The 20121-nt window shown below is 40.8% G+C and overlaps 1 protein-coding gene across 1 annotated transcript; it reads right to left on the bottom strand.

Annotated features, from left to right (window-relative positions):
- Positions 1-8950: 8950 nt before the first annotated feature.
- Positions 8951-19636, bottom strand: RBM24 (RNA binding motif protein 24). Its single transcript, XM_053937762.1, has 4 exons — positions 19331-19636; positions 18686-18809; positions 17532-17586; positions 8951-11065 (listed from the first exon to the last, which is right to left on the bottom strand). The coding sequence occupies exons 1-4, from the start codon at positions 19496-19498 to the stop codon at positions 10735-10737; spliced, it is 678 nt and encodes a 225-aa protein (XP_053793737.1). The 5' UTR covers positions 19499-19636; the 3' UTR covers positions 8951-10734.
- Positions 19637-20121: the final 485 nt, after the last annotated feature.

Genomic DNA, 20121 nt, shown 5'->3' with positions numbered 1-20121 from the left:
TGTAGCAAGAACATGGTGACTTTGGAAAGCAAGCTTTAAAATTGCACAGATTTTCAAGGTTTTATGGTTTACACTTGCAAGTGTATTTTTGTATGTGTTTTACCATACATAGAATTTTAATTTACTTTTATGTGATCACATATTTGAATCTAGTTGAGGTGTGTGCATCAATGATGGAAAGACATATGCCAATATCTAATACAGTAGTATGTTCTTTACCTTTGTCTGCTGTTTTTCAGCTGTGAAAGCAAGCAAGAGTATGCATGTACTTTTTCCCCATAAATCATAAGGAACAAAGAGCTTATGTGAGAAAAAGAATACAGGAGAAGATCTTAATAGATTCTGTCCCATCAAAAACTGAAATACAGCAACATGAAAAGAGCAAACATGCTGTCTAGCTTCTCTGAAGCTGTTTGCTAATGACCTCCAATGAACTAGAAAATGTTAGAGAGCATAGTCTCAGCTTGAAGCCTGAGAGAAGAAAAAATAGCAGACTGCGAGAAGGATGCAAAGCAAGTTAAAGAGGATGGAGATAGTTAATAATTATTTTACAACAACAAAACCATAATCAGGCATCAAATTCTTGATATCTTTCATGCTGCCTGAAGCACACTGTTGTGTCCAGGAAGAGCAACAGCAGTTTTGAAGGGCATGAAAATAGACTTGTGGAGTAATAAAATAATAGACCAAATTGAAAGGGGGAGAGAGTATAAAACTCCATATTAAAATATACTAGAATGAGCCTTTTTTAAAGGCATCTGAATTATTGCTGAAATATAATTCATTATGCGGCTTATACTAAAAATTTTAATTAAAGAAAAAAATAATGCCAGGCCAAAGGATTACAATCCAATATGATAAAATATTAAATGACACAGAAAGCACAGGAAGCACTTTCCCTTTTCCAGTAGTGGAAAATTATGCTTGTCTGGCAAAGAGAAAAATATTTGGAGTTAGTAAAAAAACATGTTCACAGTGCAAATTAATTGTTTTCAAAGAAAGCATTTAAATTAAATTTTTAGTCACCTGAAAACCTTTGATTGTGTCTTTTAAAATAAGATCTATTTTTCTGAAGCCTTTGACATTATGTACCTCTAACAGGAACAATTAAACAAAAGCATAAACTTGCAAGAAATTCTGCATATAAGATACAGGGTTGCATGTTTTTTTCTTATGTAAATTATTCTCTTGGAATAAGAAATTTCATCTTCCCTTTTTTATTTTCTCCATGATTAGCAGCAGACTAGGCAATTCATTATTCTACATTCTGGTGTAAATATACATGGTTTCTGCTTAAAAAAAAAAAAAAAAGTAAATTGAGAAATGAGTGCAGATGCAGGTATCTGAAAAGAAGTGAGATAGTGGATTTGAGAAATAATGGGGGAGGCACTGTCCAGCTAGCTTTTTCAATGCATTGCTTTTGGTAGTTGAAATCACCCTCCTGTACATCCTGTTTTCCAGCCTGTAGCTTAAGAAGGTCTTTGTCAGTAGCTTACACCACCTTCTGACTTAGGACAATTTCCCCCCAAAAAAGCTGCCCAGGGTCATGTAGCTGTAGAATTTGAGAAAGGAAGATTCCAGTCGCAGAAGGAAAAACTGTTTGGTCAGTTATATTTTTAATTAAAATGGGGCAGTGGTGGAGAGACTGAATTTGCTGGATCTCCTGCAGCAAGAACATTAACCTGTATATCCAGACAAGCTGCTGTGAGATCTACAAACTACAGATGTGCTTAGGCAGCTCCATTTGAACGGGTCATGATACATCCATTTCGTAGTTGACATGGCTTCCACACATTGTGCTCTTTGAGTGAGTGATCTTACTCAAAGCATCATTTCTCAACCAATCCCAGGACGAGGTGCTTTCTACCGTTCCTCAAAAATGAGAACAACATGTGAAATTTTACCACTGATGATTTGCTTCAAACTTTGGGAAATAAACTGAGCATCGCTTAAATATTTCTTTTCCCCCTCCTCTCATCTACACCAAGTCATTATCTGAAGAGGACTCTTCATCAGAAACATGAACATGTTCCTGCCCTTTTCTTCTTTCTAGCATATCAAGCTGAACAGCACAATTGTTCTTCCACTAAACCCACACAGGTGTTAAGAGTTGTTCCCATTCTATAAATTTGAGAGCTGATCATTGCCCGGTAGAACACAAAGCTGCTTGAAGGGTTTGCATGCTCCTTGCTCTGCTCACAACAAGTCCCTCATGAGTTGTTCTCTGGGGTAGCCAGACAGACTTGCAAACACCAATAATCTTCTGAATACCAGGATAAGTGAGCAGTGCAGTTAAATAGTTCTTTTCTTGAGACAATTGCTGAATTAGGAATTAAAAGTCAGTGTCATTAGATCTTTTACCTGAGATCCTGGCAGAACCTGAGACTTTGTAGGTATGCCTGCTTAGACTGAAGAACATCCCACCAAGAAACAATTTATTTTCATGGCATATTTATGGTTTTGTCCTCAGAGGTCAGGAAATGGGCAATAACTGCCCTTGTTCTCATCCAGTTTTTGATCTCCAGACAAACATACTATCTTGATAATCGCATTAAACACCACAATAAATGTTGAGAATCCATTAAAATAGTTTAATGTTTGCAATTACTTGCACTTTCACCACCACCAAGCAGACTAGTTTTTACCCCTTTTGAGCAAAACGTTCTGGTCTCCTGCAGTTCTCTCAGGGCATATTCATGTATTCTGTTTTCAGTCTGGGCCCTGGCTTAGATATTAAGCTCATGTGATTGTGCCTAAAGCTTGCTATTCTATCTTCTCTGCAGCAATGGCTGTGGCAGTCAGCATCCCAGCTGTCCTGCTGAAACAAGGGGTCATTAATACAGTGCAGCCACATTTCAAATAAACTGTATTTTAAATACAATAGAGACAGTGCCTGCTTCTGCCTAATACTGCCATTCCCTGCATTTAGGAAAGCCAGATTCCTTGAGGCTCCTCCACACAGTGTTTCTATCTCTGCCAACCTGTATTCTTAGAGAACTGCTGGCAAGCACCACTGCTGTTGTTGGGATCTGGCTAAGGCGCTCCGTATGGTTTTTTTTGCATTATATTGAAGACAAGACACAAGGTCTTTGAAGTCAGCTTCATTCTTGAAGTTCTAGTGGACACCAAGACCTTCTTCCCCACAAAGACACTACAGTGCTGCTTTCTTTGCCCTTTGACTGGCCTTTTCTAAGCTAAACTGATGCATCCACGCAAAGAAAGCCTTTCAGCTGTGGTGTGCCCTTCTCAGGCGCTCGCTCAGCTGACCTACTGCAGCCACATCAGGGGCAGCTCCCCGCTGACACCAGCCCTCTGAAGGCTGGTGGGCATGCTTCTGTTTTCACACTCAGCTGCTGCTCTTAGAACTCTGTTTCAGATTCTGATTTCTTTTGGCAAGATCCCAGGTGTTGTTAGAGTAGACAGTCCTTCTTGATAAGGTCAGAGGAAAACCAGTTTCAAGACACAGTAGTGTACATGGAACTGGTGACATTTACAGAAGAATAAAGCCTGGAGATCTCTTCACTCTCTCTTAACAAGAAAACCAATATAAATGATGATGGCACTTAGGTTAGTGAAAGGATTCACCTTACAGAAAAGGAGAAAAGATTTTAGTCAATAAAGCAGTTCTCTAATGGAGAAAAAGCTAATACTGATGAAAATCAAGAAAGAGTGATGCATGAACTTACATACTGTGATGCCTAAGCCTTGGTTAATGAAGAACAGATTTTCCTTAAATAGTGCTCATAACATAAATTCATATAAAGGAATGCATACTACTCCATAACCATATATTGAAAAAGAAATTGTGAACATTCCTTATTCCACTAATGTGCTACTTACCATCTTACAAGGCTAGGAGGAGAGCATACTGGACAAAGAGAGCAGCCCACTTTTAAGGTCCTTCATTGCTATTGTGATGAAGAAATTATATTTTAATTGAGTCCAGCACTTAAAAAAACTTTGGCCATTATATGAAAAAAAGCTTGTGTTTCAGCTTTGTTATGCTTGGGTCGTTGTTCCCTGTGTTTACTTGTCTGCATAAAACAGTATGGTTATACTTGATTATATTAAAATTCTTTACCTAACCGAAATGATTCTGTGATTCCTAAATTGTCCACCTACCCTCAGTGAAAACAAGCTTTTCCTCTAGATTTCCATTATTTCTATCTTCATTGAGAAATATTACTAGTGATCAAATTAGGAGATGAATTCCAGCAGTTTGAATAAGTAGCCAGGGAATCCCAATTTTTGGCAACATCATAGTATCCACAGCCTTGAGCAAATAATCAGCCTTCCCTTTGTAGCAGTTGGAATATGCAGTGGTGTGTTTGTTGAAAGCCTTTCAATTCTACTGGTTCTTGTCAGGAAAAAACAAAAACAATCTACTTTTCTTATTTCTACTTCTAAGTGCAGGGATATTTTGCTTTTAAGCAATTTATTATTTTTAAAAAAAAAGGGAGTTTAATATAAAATGTTTTTAAAATTATCCAGTTTTATTATTCTGGGAGACAATTTTGTTTACTGAAGGCTTTTAAACTTTAGATTATTTTTGTCATCACTACAAATCCAAAAAGCATCGTCAACAACAAGAACAAGAACAACAACAAAAGTCCAAGTTTTTCACAGGGTGGCAAAATCCCTTACCTGCAATGCTGGATTAAAATGTGTTCTGTTCTTCAAGTGTGTTGTAAAGATTGATTCATGTCCTTGCAAGTGCAATGAAAAAACTCTTTTAGCAGCCTAATGACAGGTGATGGATTCACTGAGCTTTGCTTATGACCTAGCTCTGTCGGTTTTGGTATTTTGGCATCTTTTCCTCAGGTTCAAAAGGAGTCGTCAAATTCAGAAGAAGATGAGCTGCAGATAAAAAGAGCTATTTTGTAAAGACTTTTCCAGATTTTGTAAATTTTGAGGTGAAAGACAATGGGGTTTTCTTATTTTACCTAGTTTAAGTCTTAAGAAGGAAGTGACTGGGCAGCTGCAAAAGCCCTTGCCCTATAAAGGAGTGGGGAACAAATCACCCACAACAGCCACATGTAGAGAACAGAGAAGAAGCAGGAGGCACAGTGAAGTCTGGTCCAAAGATTAACATGAGGATACTGAGCTAAGGATTATATGTATGTCAGAAACCTCTCACCAATTAATTTGGATAGCATCTTTTGACTTTCAGATGCTTGGTGATGAAACAGACTTTGGTGGATTCTCCCCTATTCCCAGACTCTTTAGGTCAAAAATTATGATAGTGTAAGTTAGCCCAAATTCATGGCTTATCTCAGCAAAATTGGCACATGGAACTGGGAAACATTTCAGAGCTTATTTTCTTTAGGTTGAGAAAAGCTGATAATTGTTCTATATGCACATCTGAATCCAGTCATGGTTGTAGTTTTCTCCTTATTCTTTGACACTATGTCAATCTTACTTTTTTCCTCATAATTTTACACTGCATTTTGGAGGGATAAATGTATCTGTAAATAAGCCCCCGAAGACCAATCATCAGTCATAGTAAGCATTTTGTAAATTCACACACAACCATGTTATATTTAAATATATGCAGACTCTTTAGAACTGAAACATAGGTTCAAAATAGAATGATTTTTCTCACAAGGGTTTGAGCATAGCTATGGAATTGCTCAGTTTAAAATGGGTAAGCATCTGATGAACAAGACTAAGAGGTGCTTTGAGTAGTTGCATCATTATTTTCATCCTAATATAGTCCTTCTATGTGTTTGAAAAACCCAGGAATAAGTAGAATCAATGAAGTCTAGCAATGCCAAGTTATGTTCACTAGTTAATAGGAAAACAACTATACTAAGAAAAACTGCAATTTTAGCAGCCAGGTCATCCATGTAACCTTTCAAGGTATTGCACATTATTTAATCTACACATTCCTTAGCAATGTTTCCTAGTTCAGCTTCTTCATCCTTCTGCAAGAAACTCATTACTGGTCACTTTTCGGTATAGAAACTCTTTCAAAGGTTTTGGAAACTCAACTGGAAATTTTATTGTGAGCAATTTTTTGCATATATGCCATCTCTCAAGTAAAATGCTAATATTTTTTCTGAGTGTATACGTATTTCATAATTATGTGCTGCTATTTCTCAGTTATTTTATTTTGATCCTGGTAATGTGAACTGTTGGCATTTCATATATGTGAGGTGTTACTGAGGTTTATTTTATGTACAAAGGTCTGTTCAGCTACTCATTTATCAAAAGCAAGCATTAGTGTTCATGCTGTGTGCCCAAAGCTAAGTTCGCTAGTGGAGCTCCCACATTTACATTTTTGCTGACGTTATTTATTCTGTCAAGTTAGAGCCAGCATGCTATTGACCTTTATAAGCTGAGTCATAAACTTTTATTCTGTTGTGGCTTACCACAAGGTAGACCCCTCCAGGGCAGCAAGCATTCTCCTTCACACCCTTCCCTGGGGGGGACAGACACACCCCTCCCTGTGTCTGTCACCTCCAGGCAGAGGCAGGGGAAGACCCAAGGACATTATCAGGGACATGCATCAGTAGGGAAAGAATGGTGTCTTCATCCTGTATCAAAGAGAAGGTTAGTGTGCCATCGGTGTGCTCTGCCTTTCTCTCAGAGGGACTTCTGATTTTGATTCTTACTTGATACTTGTCTTCTAGACAAGCCCCTTGGAGCAAGACCAGGGTAAGGAAATAGAAGAACAGAGTAGAAAATGGCATTTATTGTTTCCTACTCACCTCCCTGCTGGGTATTTACATGCTTCTTAGCAGAAAGAGCACTACAGTGTGCCCTGCAAGGTTGAAGATCTTAAGGTCAGATTGCAAAGGGCAGTTCAGCAACGCTTCTCAGCAGCCAGGCTTGAAGCACTTGTTAAGAACCATAACAGCATCAGGCCAGGGTGTTAGTGAATGTTCCAGTTCTGGAGTTTCATAATCGTCCATGGTGAAATGAAGTCTGACCCCAAGACCAGGAAAAATCTTTTATATCACTTCAATTTCACTGTTCCCTTCTTTTGCAGATGAAAAAGACCCTTTTTGTGAATGAAAGAGCAGCTCAAATTCTGCAGTCAAGCTTGTGCTTCTGCTGAAGTCACAGTAAGAGTGACAGCTGTAGTGATGAATTCCAGTATGAATATTGTATGAACATCCCCCATTCCTCAAATAACTGGCTAACGCTGCATTTCACACAACCTTCTTTCTACATCAGGTGGCAACTCCTTTTGGTCATTAGTGGCTTGGACTGACACTGAAACGTTAAGAAAAATTACAAATTCATTGTCCGCTGCATCTGAGCAGCTACTTCACTGCTTCCCAGTTAAATTACTATATGCAAAAAGGTGTCCTGCCCTTTAGGTTTTTAGTAACATCACTCTGCTTGTAGGAAGGGCTCAAGAACCAAAAAACTGCCAGGTGTGGAAGGAGATTGATTCAGGGACCTCTTGAGGAAGCTCAGTCTACATAAACCCATTAGACCTGACAGGATGCACCCAAGGGTGTTGCCATTCTGAGGTTGCTTACTGTCGTCACTGAAAGGTCATGGAGACTGGGGAGGTCTGTGACTGCAGAAAAGCAGATGATGCACCCATCTTCAGAAAAAGGGCATGCAGGACAATCTAGGGAAATACTGAACAATCATGGAACAAGCCATCTTGGCAGAAGTTTCCAGGTGCGTGAAGGAGAATGTGGTGATTTGGAACAGCCAGCATGAATTTACAAGGATAAATCACACCAGACCAACTTAATTGTCTCTTGTGATGAGGTGACTTCATCTGTCAAAGAGGGGAAAGCAGACAGTGTTGTCTACCTTGAGTTTAGCAAGGCTTTCCATGTAGTCTCCCACAGAATCCTTGTATCCAAGTTCAAATTGATAGTTAGGCAAAAACCTAACTGAATCATTGATCAAAAGGGCTTATGCTCTGTCTCCACTGGTTACACACTGTTTCTTCGGCATCTGGCTGGTCTGATACTTTTATGAATGACTTGGAGGAAGAGATGGGATGCAGTATCGTGAGGTCTGTGGACTGATTATACTTAATGGAGGGTGTACTTGACATGCTAGAGATCAGGCCTGCCATTCAGGGGGATTTATACTTGCCAGAGGACTAGGCCAACAGGAATATCATGGAGTTCAGTCAGGACAAATAGAGCACTCTTTTATCTCAGGTGAACTAGCCGCCACGGTTTGGTTAGCTGCTTTGCTGAAAAGGACGTGGGAGGCTTGGGGCAGGCTGAACAGGAGTCAGTGGTAAACTCTGGCAGCAGGGAAAGTGCATCAGACTGTATCAACAGGAGCACAGATGGCAGGTCAAGGAGATTGATTATTCTGTTTTAGTCAGCACTCATTAGACCACAGCTGGCATAGTGGGTCCAGTCTAGAGGCTCCCAGTACAAGCTCTTGGCAGACTTGAACGACTCCACTGAAGGGTCAGCAGGATGGCTGGAGGTTGAAGCATGAGAATTGTGAGGAGAGGGTGAAGCACTGGGGTTTGTTCAGCCTATGGAAGAGAGCAGCAATTTTCCAGTTCCTAAGAGAAGATTATCAAGAAGATAGGGCTGGGCTTTCTGCCAAACTAAGAGAGACTATGGCTGTAATGAGCAAAGGAGGTGCTGGTTAGATAGAAGGGAGAAAAAAAATAACACAACGGGAATAATCAGGTAGTGGAATAGATTACTCAATGTTGTTCAGTCTCCACATGGGGATTTTTTAAGACCTGACTGGACAGACATAAGGGACTTCCAACCTTCCAAAGTCCCTTCCATTCTGAATTATTTTATGACAAGCCTCAGAATAGATCTTCTCCATCTCCTTAACAGAATTTCCTCCATGTAATACAGTTCTCATCAATCTGTGTATTTCAAGTCAGTGTGCATGCTGCTATTCACCCCACAGACCCAGAGCATTTATATTAAAAGACTGCCCCTCTAGTTTTAACTAAACAAGATCTAAGACAATTTGGCAAGAACACCACTAGACAGGATAAGACAACATTTTTTATTGTTTTAATACGAGTGAATAGATTAAGAGATCTGAAATGTTGTAAAGCAATATACATACTGAATAAATAATATGCACAGGAGAGTCATGTCTACATTGTAACACTGGCTAGTATTCAGAATACTTCAAATAAATCCAGTGACATTGGATAAAGTCCATAAAAATGCTATCCTGTCTTCCCTTGTATGAAATTATTCAAGTATAAAAAAAAATCCAATACAGTGTAAAATATTAAATTCCATTTCGGTCAAGAATAAAAATTGCAAGTATTGTAGTTTCACAGGACAATGTAAAGCAGCATTTTCTAGCAAAGGGAAAAATAGTCAGTCTACATACAGATGAGTGAGAAAACTGCACTAATGTATTTGAGAGGTCTATATGAATAACTAGTAGAGGGAAAAAGAATGAACTAGCAATATTTTATGTAAAAACCTAAAAAAGTGTTAATTTAAGAGTACCCTCATACAGTGCACATACTGAATTTAAATAAATCCAAGTCAACATCCTTAGTTAATTAGGTTAATATTTAATATGCTACATCTAAGCCTACTAAATAATTTATACCATGAGATGAATACATAATTTTACAGTGTCACATCTAAAGTCGCTTTCTTTAGAGCGCAGCATAGTAAAACTTTCAAAATAAATATTTCTTTTTTAAATAGCATAACAATTAAGGCACAGTATAAATCACATACCATTAACCCTTCAGGAACTGCAGTCTTGGTAACAAAAAGTTGCCTTGTGTACTGTATGTTTGCTAATAAATACTTTAAATATAATCCTGAAATAGATATTAAAATTGTACAAATGGTTTCAGAAAAGAAAATTCCCTTAAAACAGTTCTTAAAAGGTTTTAATTCATTAGGCTTCTTCTTGCCTTTATTCACAAGTTACGAATAGATGCAATAAATAGAAAGAGAAGGCTGTTGTAGTAAAGGGCTGATCCTATTTTAGAATCAGAATAGCTGACACCAGCAGTTAAAGTTTCCCAAAAGTGAAACGGGATGGGGCGAGGGATTAGGATGTGACAAGCTCATCACATGAGCACGAGTGATGTGTTCTGTCCAGAACTGTCTGTGTTATTGATTGTCTCTACAGCTGTTGCACCGCTTACTTCCACATCACTTGCTCCATAGTTCCACTCATCCAGAGGACAGAGAAGAAAATAACTTTGGTGCCTGTCCACCATCTTACTAGCCGGCCATCTTCCTTGGGTTGTTCGGTGCCCATCAGTGAGACAGTGACAAGGTCCTGTCTCACAAAGACAACTTCTGAAAGCTAGAAAGGACAATCAGTGCTTTAAGCTCATTTCCTCTTAAATGAATAAAGGTTACATATTGCTGACTCAAGTTTTTTCCCTGGTTCAAACTTTTCAGATACCATTTTCTTACTTATAAAAGGCAGTTTTGCTTCCCTGATACTGTAGAAAGTACATATTTGCTTTTTTTTGGTTCTTTTTTGTTCGTTTGAAAATATGAAGTCCCATTGTTACTCCTGCCACTCCTTCGTGACAGTACAGTATTTTTCCCCCCATTTTCTTCTGGCTTGATACTTGAAACTAGACACGCCGCACTACCCTTCCCCTCTAACAACAAGATTTGGATGCATACTGTTTGAAGACAGTGGAATAAAAATCTTTACTTTTGCAACAGCATCGCTTTCCTTAAAGCTCTTTAGTCACTACAAATTGTCTCTTTTAACTACTTATGCTGGAAGGCCGAGAAGAGGAAGAGAGCGCGCAAGCTTCCTTCAGGAGTCCACCTGCTATTGCATGCGGTCTGTCTGCAGTTGTTGCGGCTGGTACTGGCTGAAAGCCGCCGCGGCTGCCGCAGCCGTGCCGGGCGCTGCTGCGGTGAGGGGCTGCTGCACGGCATAGCCGTAGCCCCCGGCTGCCACGTAGCCGGCGGCAGCAGCCGGTGAGGCGGCGTACGGGTACTGCTCATAGGCAGCCGCCGCCGCCGAGTACTGCGCGTACGCCGCTCCGGTGTAGTCGATGTAGGGCGTGGTGGAAGCAGCGGCTGCTGCGGGCTGCACGTGGGGAATTACCACTCCGGGCTGCACAAAAGCCTGTGGATAGACATAGTGAGCGGGTATCCTGTTGAAAGATGGGAGAGGGAGTTAGAGTCGGTAGGCGAGTCAGCGCCTAAGTGTCATATCCGTACTCCGAACTAAAACAAACTCAATTTAGTTGTTGTTATGTGCATAGGGTTGCCACAATAACTTGACTCACTGGACCAACTATCAGTTCACCGGCCCGAAGCGATGCATCGCTCCAAAGCACAGTGTTATAGCTAAGTCAGGGTGTTCAGTGTTCCTTGAGGATAATTTCTTTAATGCCATTCTAATCTTTAGAAGGACCAGCATTATTGATGTCTGTTGTAAGACAACTCTGAAGGACTAAGCTTGATTACTGCATCTGGAAAATTGCAGTACTTGTTTTTCAAATCACCTGTAAGTCATTTTTATTACCCCTCTTCTCTCTTAACTATTCGACTCTTAGTAAAATTACTTCCTGCAATACTTTTATTATTAGTAACTGAGCAGTTTGACAGCATCACTATAATGAGTTTGACAACAGCCAATAAGGCAAAAAAATGGTTGAACTCTGACTTTATGTCAAGTCTTCCCAGGGAGGCGTGTTAAGAGCGTATTGTGGCAACCCTACTTAAGTTGCTATGCAGACTCAGCACACATTAATTTCTCTGCAACCTCAGTCACCCTTATTAAAAATAAGAAAAAAACCAACACAGGCGACAAAGGAGTTTAAATAGAGTTCACAAGTGTGGTAAACACAGCAAGAATCACACTTTCCAAACGAACGATAGTGCAGCTCACTCCGTCACAAGAGGCCATTGAGGGGAAGCTACATAGATGCTATTAAAATCCATAACAGTGACTCCTAAGTACATGTGCATCACACTTTTATAAAAGTTCGTAAGGACACAAGAGTCAAACCTGTTTGATTATCAGGTCACTGATGTCCTGTTTTGTGCCAGCTTGTTTATTTCTATGCAAGACATACAGCATAGAGTTTTTTGGGAGGTGGGCATAAGATTGAGTCTAAATAGATCTGGTGCTTAATAAAAGCAAAAAAACCCACAAATTTACAGTTTAAGAAAGAACCATTCTGAATAGATGAGTAAACACTTTCCCATCTTGTCCAAGTCACATAATTTGCTTTCTTGGCTTGTTTACTTAGCCCTTTAGTTTTAAAAACTGGTCATGTCCTTGTCTTAGCACACAAGTATACATACATGTTAATGTCATGGCTGGATTTTATCATGTAATATGATTTTTAAAAAATACTCTGTATAATTCTCATTTTACATTCATAACCCTGTCTTGCATCTGGATTTCCAAAGAGAAGTCCTTCATATATGCAACTCCTTCCCAGCCAGTGAATCTCTACAAATGCATGAAAAACTTCTTGTACAGATTCACTGCTATTTCATACTGAAATTTCTTTACCTTTACAGACACCTCTAAAGACTGCACCAACCTTTGAACACACTTTTAAGCACAGATGAAAACTGCAGTAGTAAAAAGTGTCCTCTATTCTCCAAATTCAAGATTTCATGGAAAGGGTTTGTTGGGGGATTTTTTATTTAACTTTTAAAATAGCTTTAAGACGTACTTAAGTGGTCAACAAAGAAGCATTTGCAATCAGAGGGGACACTGTCAACTGGAATCATAGCAAAACATAGTTTAAAATAAGTGATAGACTTTAAAACAGCTTAGTTTTCTTTATCAGAAAAAAAGAGCTCAGTTGCTTGAATAGGAGTATTAGCAGAGAGAAATGTTCAGTTGCCATGTTTAAGACATGAACACCACAATCGTAAAAACCCAACATGTAAATGAAATTCATTTCCTATTGTGGGAAGGAAAAAAAAAAAAAAGAGTAACAAATAGGGAGGGATTGGGAAGGGAAAGAAAACATAAAACGAAACCATAAGTTGGGTTTTTAACACTCACCTAATTTATGAAGTGATTAGCCAGAAGTGCATTTGAAGCATACTTAAGCTGGCTCTGTGCATTCAAATACACATCATTACCTGAGCTCTCCATATAGATGAGCATAAGCAAGCATTTTTTATTGGTCACCAACCAAGTACAATTCCAGTAAACATAATACCATATTTCCTAAGCATTTAGGGGAAAAAGTATAAAAACAAATCTGAAGTCACAGAGAGCCTCTTCTGCATCACAAAGAGTCCATTTAACATCACATCAAAGGAATCTTTACATTCAGCACTTGTGAAAGAGAGTAATTCTAACAGAAGAGACAGTAAGCAAGCTTATCAGGCTGCTTGTGTTGCCTTGAACTGATGTTTCTAAGATTTTCTGAAGATACTTGGACACTCAGCCATATCCTTGAACAAGACAAAAAGATACATGTGCTTCCACTTAAGCTCTTGTGACTTGGTTTATTTAAGCCAAGAAAGTAACAGGTGGTGAAGTTATGAAACATCATCTGTTTGCCACATCTTACCCTACAATAAACATAAACCCTGTGCAGGCTCTTCTCCACCATGCCATTTAACACATGATGATTGACAGCATAAGCTGCAGTGGGGCTATTTTTGATCATCTGTCATGCTACAACTGTTTTCAGTCAAGTAAAATGGCTTTATATGGCCAAAGTAAATTTCTACCTACTGCAGAGGCCAGGACACGAAGAGCTCAGCCATTCAGAACCCAACTGCTTTTCATGCTCTGCCAGGTCAAAAGCTGAAAAAGCAATTCCCAGTTACACTAGAAATCCTTAGTATCCTTAATTTTAAATAAAAGCTGCTGGTTTACTTTTCGGAGTGATAGTGTGAGAAATTGACAGGATTTAAGCTCTCTTTCCTGGCAGTAGTTTTTATTTTGGAATGTGTATTTACTCTTTTATGCTTTTGCAATAAAGGAGAATAGAAGCCGTATTTAACTTTAGGAATAACTGTAGCTTTGAGATACTCAAAATTAAATGACCTACATCCCTGCCATGTGCCTTAAGACTTTCTTTGTTGTTATAACAGAAGATTTATGTCTAACTGAAGACCTCAAAAATAATCCTACAGGCAACAATAAAGTGAACAATAATTTCAAAGGAAAGAAGACTTTTGAGACTAATGCAGAGAGCTGTGGCATATAGAAATTCAGCAGGAGTAGTGCGTCTTTAACTCTCAGCATTACATTCTCACAAAACTAGGTATTTAACTTTAAACAAAATGTTTTGCTTTGGCCCTTTCATGGCATTGTTTGCTTTTGTAAGCATAATTAAAGAGTAGATTTCCACCAATGAACAGCTCTCCTTTTAACAGAAATAGGTTTCATAAACATTAAACATACAACCCTTACTACATTTCCTTTTATCTGATAGCCACTAAGGGGACATAACAGCAGGCTAACTTCTGACTGTTCCAGCTTCATTCCCTCTTTTCAGACTATCTGTAGTCTAGTATTATACAGGTCTTTTGATCACAAACTCAAGAGGGGGCTTTTCCTTCTCTCTTAAGAAAGGCAGATTTGCCTAACTCTTGGAAGATATCAAGCATGTCGTATCAGCTAACCATTTGATAATGGGCTTAATAACTTTGGATTTAACTCTGCTCTTACTGAAAACAGTGGTTAAGTTTTAATTTTGATATAAGTACAGGTTTTACACAGAAAATAAAAAAATCTCCACACCAGTTACATCCTTTAGCAATACCTCTGAATAACCCTGAATTTTCCCACCAATATTAAAGTAAAAATTACATTAGCAAAACAAGAAAGCTATCTTGGGAAGCAAAGTCGTCTTCCCCCTCCATAAATTCCTGTTGAATTCAGAGATAGTATTTTAATAAACAATCCTGAAAACAAAGCTGTATAAATAACCAGTCCTGTGATCAAACAGCTTTCTATGAAGCACACTAACAGTAAGATAGATGCTGAATGTAAAAAGCAGGAAGAAATGTTATTCTGCAGCACTGAATAAAAAGAAATTCCCTGCATTTTAAATGCATCATGCATTGAAGCTAATCTAGTTTCTGTCTCCCTCTACCACAACAGTGTTGTACTTAAGTCAGAATATTGAACTTCTGCATCTTCTCATTAAATGTAATGTGATGTAATCAAATTATTTTAAGTTTATTATTTGATAGATGTGAAACATTATGTTGTGGATGCCCCACCACTGAAAGTGTTCAAGGCCAGGCTGAATGGAGCTCTGAGCGACATGACCTAGGGAAAGGTGTCGTTGTCCATGGCAAGGGTTGGAACAACATGATCTTTAAGGTCCCTTCCAACCCAGGCCATTCTATGATTCTGTGATTCTAGAACAGCTGACTGTACCAAAATATGGCAGCACCTCACTAATTAGCATTGTTAGGAAAAAAACCCAAAACTCAACCACAAAACATTTGAAGCTTTTGGGCATGGATTAGCTGAGTATTGCCAGTGAATCACCACTACAGCCTGTTTCACACAGCGTATTAGAGAAGTGTACTTCCAAAGTGCAACTGCACAGGAAGAACAAAGGCTTTAGGGTGACCATGTTTTTCAGCGCAAACCACACAGCAAAAGTGAACTCTTCAACAGGAGGAGATTCAAATAAGCACCGAAACATCCTCTCTTACTGTCAATGAAGTGAATGAAGATGTTCATTCATCCTAGTGAATGTTGTTCTCCTTAATCTGAGTCACATACTTTAGATAAAGGCACAGGTAACTGGAAATTTTGAGGAGGAAGAAGGGTTGGTAATCTCTGTTGTGTACACATTGTGAAAGAAATGCAACAGCCAAGGATGAAAAATTACCAATTTCATATATACATGACTCTGCGACCAACATTCTTTCAGATTTATGTGCAATGCATTAGAAATCCAACCTCATTCAGCTTGCTGGAAGGATTTCCCTGACTTAAACATGGTTTATGTCATCTGTTGTTGGTTTTGGGTAAGGAAAGCAAGAAAGACTCCTACATTTGCAGAGTCCTTTAAGCAAAGGACTGCCACAGCTACTCCTTTTCTGTTGTGCTCAGCAAAGACTCAGTCTCTCCACAGCTGATCCCTGCACAATTCAGTAGTTCCCTTTTCAACAAGTGTTTTAACAGCTCTGGAGAAGAAGTGTTCTGCCTCCTGCCTGCCTTAGTGCAGGTATCATAAACTGATCACTGCATACACATTGTCATCTCACACTTCAAAGAAGCAAGCAAAATACAGTAGAGGATGATCATAACAAGGTAGGAAAAGAAAGACCCAGAAAAAATGTTTTTACGGCCTCCCCACTCTCAGAATAATCAACACACTCTTTTAAAATTACATGAAGTTTCTAGGAAAAACTTTTTCCTGTCGTTTTCAGCATAGGAACTGTTTCGTTCCATTCTGAGAAATTAAATTACTGAGAAGCTGTTGTTGCTTAATAACAGACAAATATGGTATTCTAAAGGCGTTCTAAGCAAATAAACAAAATACATTTGTGACACATTTTCCCTACTTTATTGTTAGCTTATGCATTAATTAGCAAAATGCACTATTTCGCAATGAGTTTCTCAGTCACTGGGCATTAGTGAAATGACACTATGGAAAGCTTAAAGCAGACTTCACCTCCTAATGATATGCCTATAAAAAGCAAGAGTTAGATCCACTGAGGAATAGTTTATACTCAAATTTAGGAGAAATGCACTACATATTAAAGACAGATTGAAGGAAAAATCCCCTCAAATTAGAAAGCCCAAATGGACGCACATCGTTAATAAGGAGCTCCACACCCTTCCCAAGAACAAACTTCCCAAAAATTATGAACATGCAAGCAATATGTTGATTTACTTAAAAATCAAGAAATCACACAATTTAGCACTCACTACAAAATATGGTTAAAAAAGTCACAGGCTACAGCTTGAAAGCAAGGAAAAAAAAGGCCCTTTGCTCCCCATGGCAAAGTCACTTCTCAACAACAAAACCAAAATTAAAAAAGATCCCCCCCAAAAAACTTTCACTACAGCTCTTTCAATTAAATAAAAGCACACAGTTTAGCTATCAACACCACTTCATTACTGTAATAAATAAAAAAAAAGCACACGGAGGTCTATTGACTATATGAAAAAACATACATGCATCGTTAATCACCATTTTAGCTTGTTTGTGTTTGAGTCTACTGGTTACAGAGTTTAATTCCAAACAGAACTATTCCACCTCTTATCATCATATCCTTCTGATCAGTTATCTTAACTGTAAACGATCCCTGTCAGATTAGAAAGAGATAAATAACATTGAGTCAAGCTGAAAAAAGAGAAACGGGGCACAGCAATCTTGCATCAAGTCATACCTCCTTGTTTTATCATAGGGTCATGTGGGACTGGACTGCTTAGTCGGAAGGGCCACGTCCCACACAACTTGACTCAGCTGCGGCATTTAGAACATGACCGACAAGGTGAGCGCATTTATGAGTATACATTTATAAATCTGACAGCTTCAGGATTGCTGGCCAGCTTTAAGGATGCTACTGCAAGAGGCCTTCAATGATCATACTTTTCTTTCCTTTTTTTTTTTTTTTTAAAGATTTATTTCCTCCCCTGTTTGAGGTCCCATTGAGACTTACCCGAAAGGCCTCTGTATGAGAGCTGGATGAAGCTGCTGGACACCAAAGGCAAAACCTACCAACAAAAACACATCACATTCTCTGTATGAGTGTTTTTTTGGCCACTTATTTAAGCTGTATATATATATACACACACACAAAAAATGCAGAGTAAGAGCCTTTACTAACAGCCTGCAGTAGCAACAGCTGAAAGGCTGTAGAACCAAAAATTAGAAAGCAAAATGTATCAGTCCATACACGCACAGAGAACGCAAACCAGTAAAGCACACGCTTTCCTAGAGATGTTTAGGAAAATGACTTTTTCTAAACAAGTACCGAGTTTTCGTTCACATTTTATCTAGTGCTCCATTTGGATCCCTAACTTTAGCATCTGAATGACTGGATGGTACTTTCCATTCATCAGTGTATTTGTGCAACTTCCACAGACTTAAAATTTAAGTCACCCCTACTCATCAGGACTCAGCATGGGGGTCAAATCCCAACTTTATTTCTGCTCTCCAGACATCCTAGCATAAACCCTGTCTTTTCTTGGCGGACACTTAATTACTCACACAAGTGTTCATCAGGCTAAACATGAGAGAATTCAGAATGACCTCTTTTAGAGTACAAATGTGCACACACTCCACGCTCCTTTCAGTCTTGCTGCAAAGAGTCCCAACAGTCTGGGAAGTGGCTAGGACATCAGATTGTCTCAGAAGTGGTCTTAAGAAAAGCCATTTCATTTTAAAATCTGCATAATAGCTCCCATCTGCTTGAGAAGTTTGTATTAAGATATTTGATGTTTGTGTTAATAAGACCGCACACATTGGAAGCGATTCACTCCTAGGCCAATCTTACCCTGCAATGATACTGTAAATGGTCAGCGCCACTACATTCCCAGCAGCAGGAATAACCAATGAAGTGTTTGAGCTGTGGAAGTCTTCCTGGGGAACTCCAGATATTTTATCTCTGATTGCTTTTGGTTTTTAAATAAGGCACATGAGCAAAATAGCCAGAAAATTACCACATGCTGCATTTAAAAATGAAAACCAAAGCACGCCCAACTGTGTGCGTACTTCAGGAAGGTGGAAGGCAGCACTACCTTTTTTTGAAGTTTTACTCTCTTCACAAACCTGAGGTACGGAGAGAAAAGCCATTTGGGGCTGCTTCCTCACCTGGCTGCATTATCCGCGGCTTGGCACCCAGGTACGCCAGGTTCACGTTGGCTTTCCTGCCATCGATGATGGGGTTGGGGTCCTTACAAGCCCTTTCAGCAGCAGCTCTGTCAGCCATGGTGACCTTAACGGGCGATGCCGCGCATTAGATCCCTTTCCGCGGGGAAGGAGAAGCCTCCCGCCCATAGCAGCGACCCGGCCGTACCCGCGGGCGGCGCCGAGGGGCCCCTGGCCGGACCCCGGCCCGGGCCCGCCCGCCGAGCGGAGCGCAGCGCCGGGAGCCGCGGCGGGCGCAGGGCGGAGGGCGCGGGCCGGGCTCGGCCGCCGGCAGATAAACCCCGCAGCGGCCGTATCAGCGAGCAACAGGCGCGCCGGCAGCGTGCGAGGAATTGGGCAATTCCCCCCGTCAATCTCCTTATTCAGTAATCCCCCACCCCCCCCCCCCCCCCGCCTCTATCCAAACTCCCCAGCAGGGAGAGAGAAAATTAAAGAGGGAAAAAAAAAAAAAAAAAAAAAAAAAAAAGAAGGGAGAAAAGCAAAAAGCCGGACGCTCGGCAGCCCCTCCCGGCCCCCGAGCTCTCACAGCGGCCCCCGCGGAAGTTTCCCCGCAGCCGCCCACCGCCCTGCTCCGCGCCCGGCACTTACAAAGCCGTATCCCCGGGACTTGCCCGTCTGCCGGTCGGTGATGACCACCGCCTCCTCGATGTCCCCGAAGACCTCGAAGTACTTGCGCAGGCTGGAGTCGGTGGTGTGGTAGGGCAAGCCCCCGACGAAGATCTTGGTGTAAGTGGTGTCCTTCTGCGTCGTGTGCATCTTCAGCCCGGCCCTGCGCGCCGCGCCGAGATCTGCACCCACGCGTGGCCGCCGGGGCGTTCGGGTCCTGGGCGGCGAGACCCGCTTCCAGACTCAGCCCCGCTCTTTTTTTTCCTTTTTTTTTTTTTCTCTCTCCTCTCTTCCCCCGCCCCCCGTTTTCCCCCCGCCACCCAGCTACAATGCAATTCCCTTCTGCCTTTTCAGACCCAGCTTCCTCCTCCTTCAAGAGCGGAGCCTCGCAGCCTCGGGCGGTTTTGAGGTAGGTACCGGCAAAAGGAGGAGGGGAGGCCGGGCAGCAGCCAGCCTGGCGGCCGTAGTGCTGGAAACGAGCAGAAACAGCAGCTGGAAGAGGAGTGCAGGGCCTGGGCTCTAACAACTGAGTGGCCTCCCCCCTAAAAGCCACCGGGTCGGTCACTCTCGGTTCCTCCTCCTCCTCCTCCTCGCAGGGGCGGGGACGGCGGCGGGGCGGACCCCATGCTCGGCCGCGGCGCGGCCGGGGCTGACACACAGCTGCTGGCAACAGCTGGATGCCCCCCGTGCGGCGACAGCCGGGCCTCGGGGCCGCCAGGCAAAGGGGCGGCCTCAAAGGTGCCCCTCGGCGGACGGCCGGTGCCCTTCGAGGC

This window comes from Vidua chalybeata, chromosome 1 (assembly GCF_026979565.1).
Source record: "Vidua chalybeata isolate OUT-0048 chromosome 1, bVidCha1 merged haplotype, whole genome shotgun sequence".
NCBI classification, from domain to species: domain Eukaryota; kingdom Metazoa; phylum Chordata; class Aves; order Passeriformes; family Viduidae; genus Vidua; species Vidua chalybeata.
Note: the sequence above shows the minus strand (reverse complement) of the source record. Positions and strands in the feature narration are given on the sequence as shown.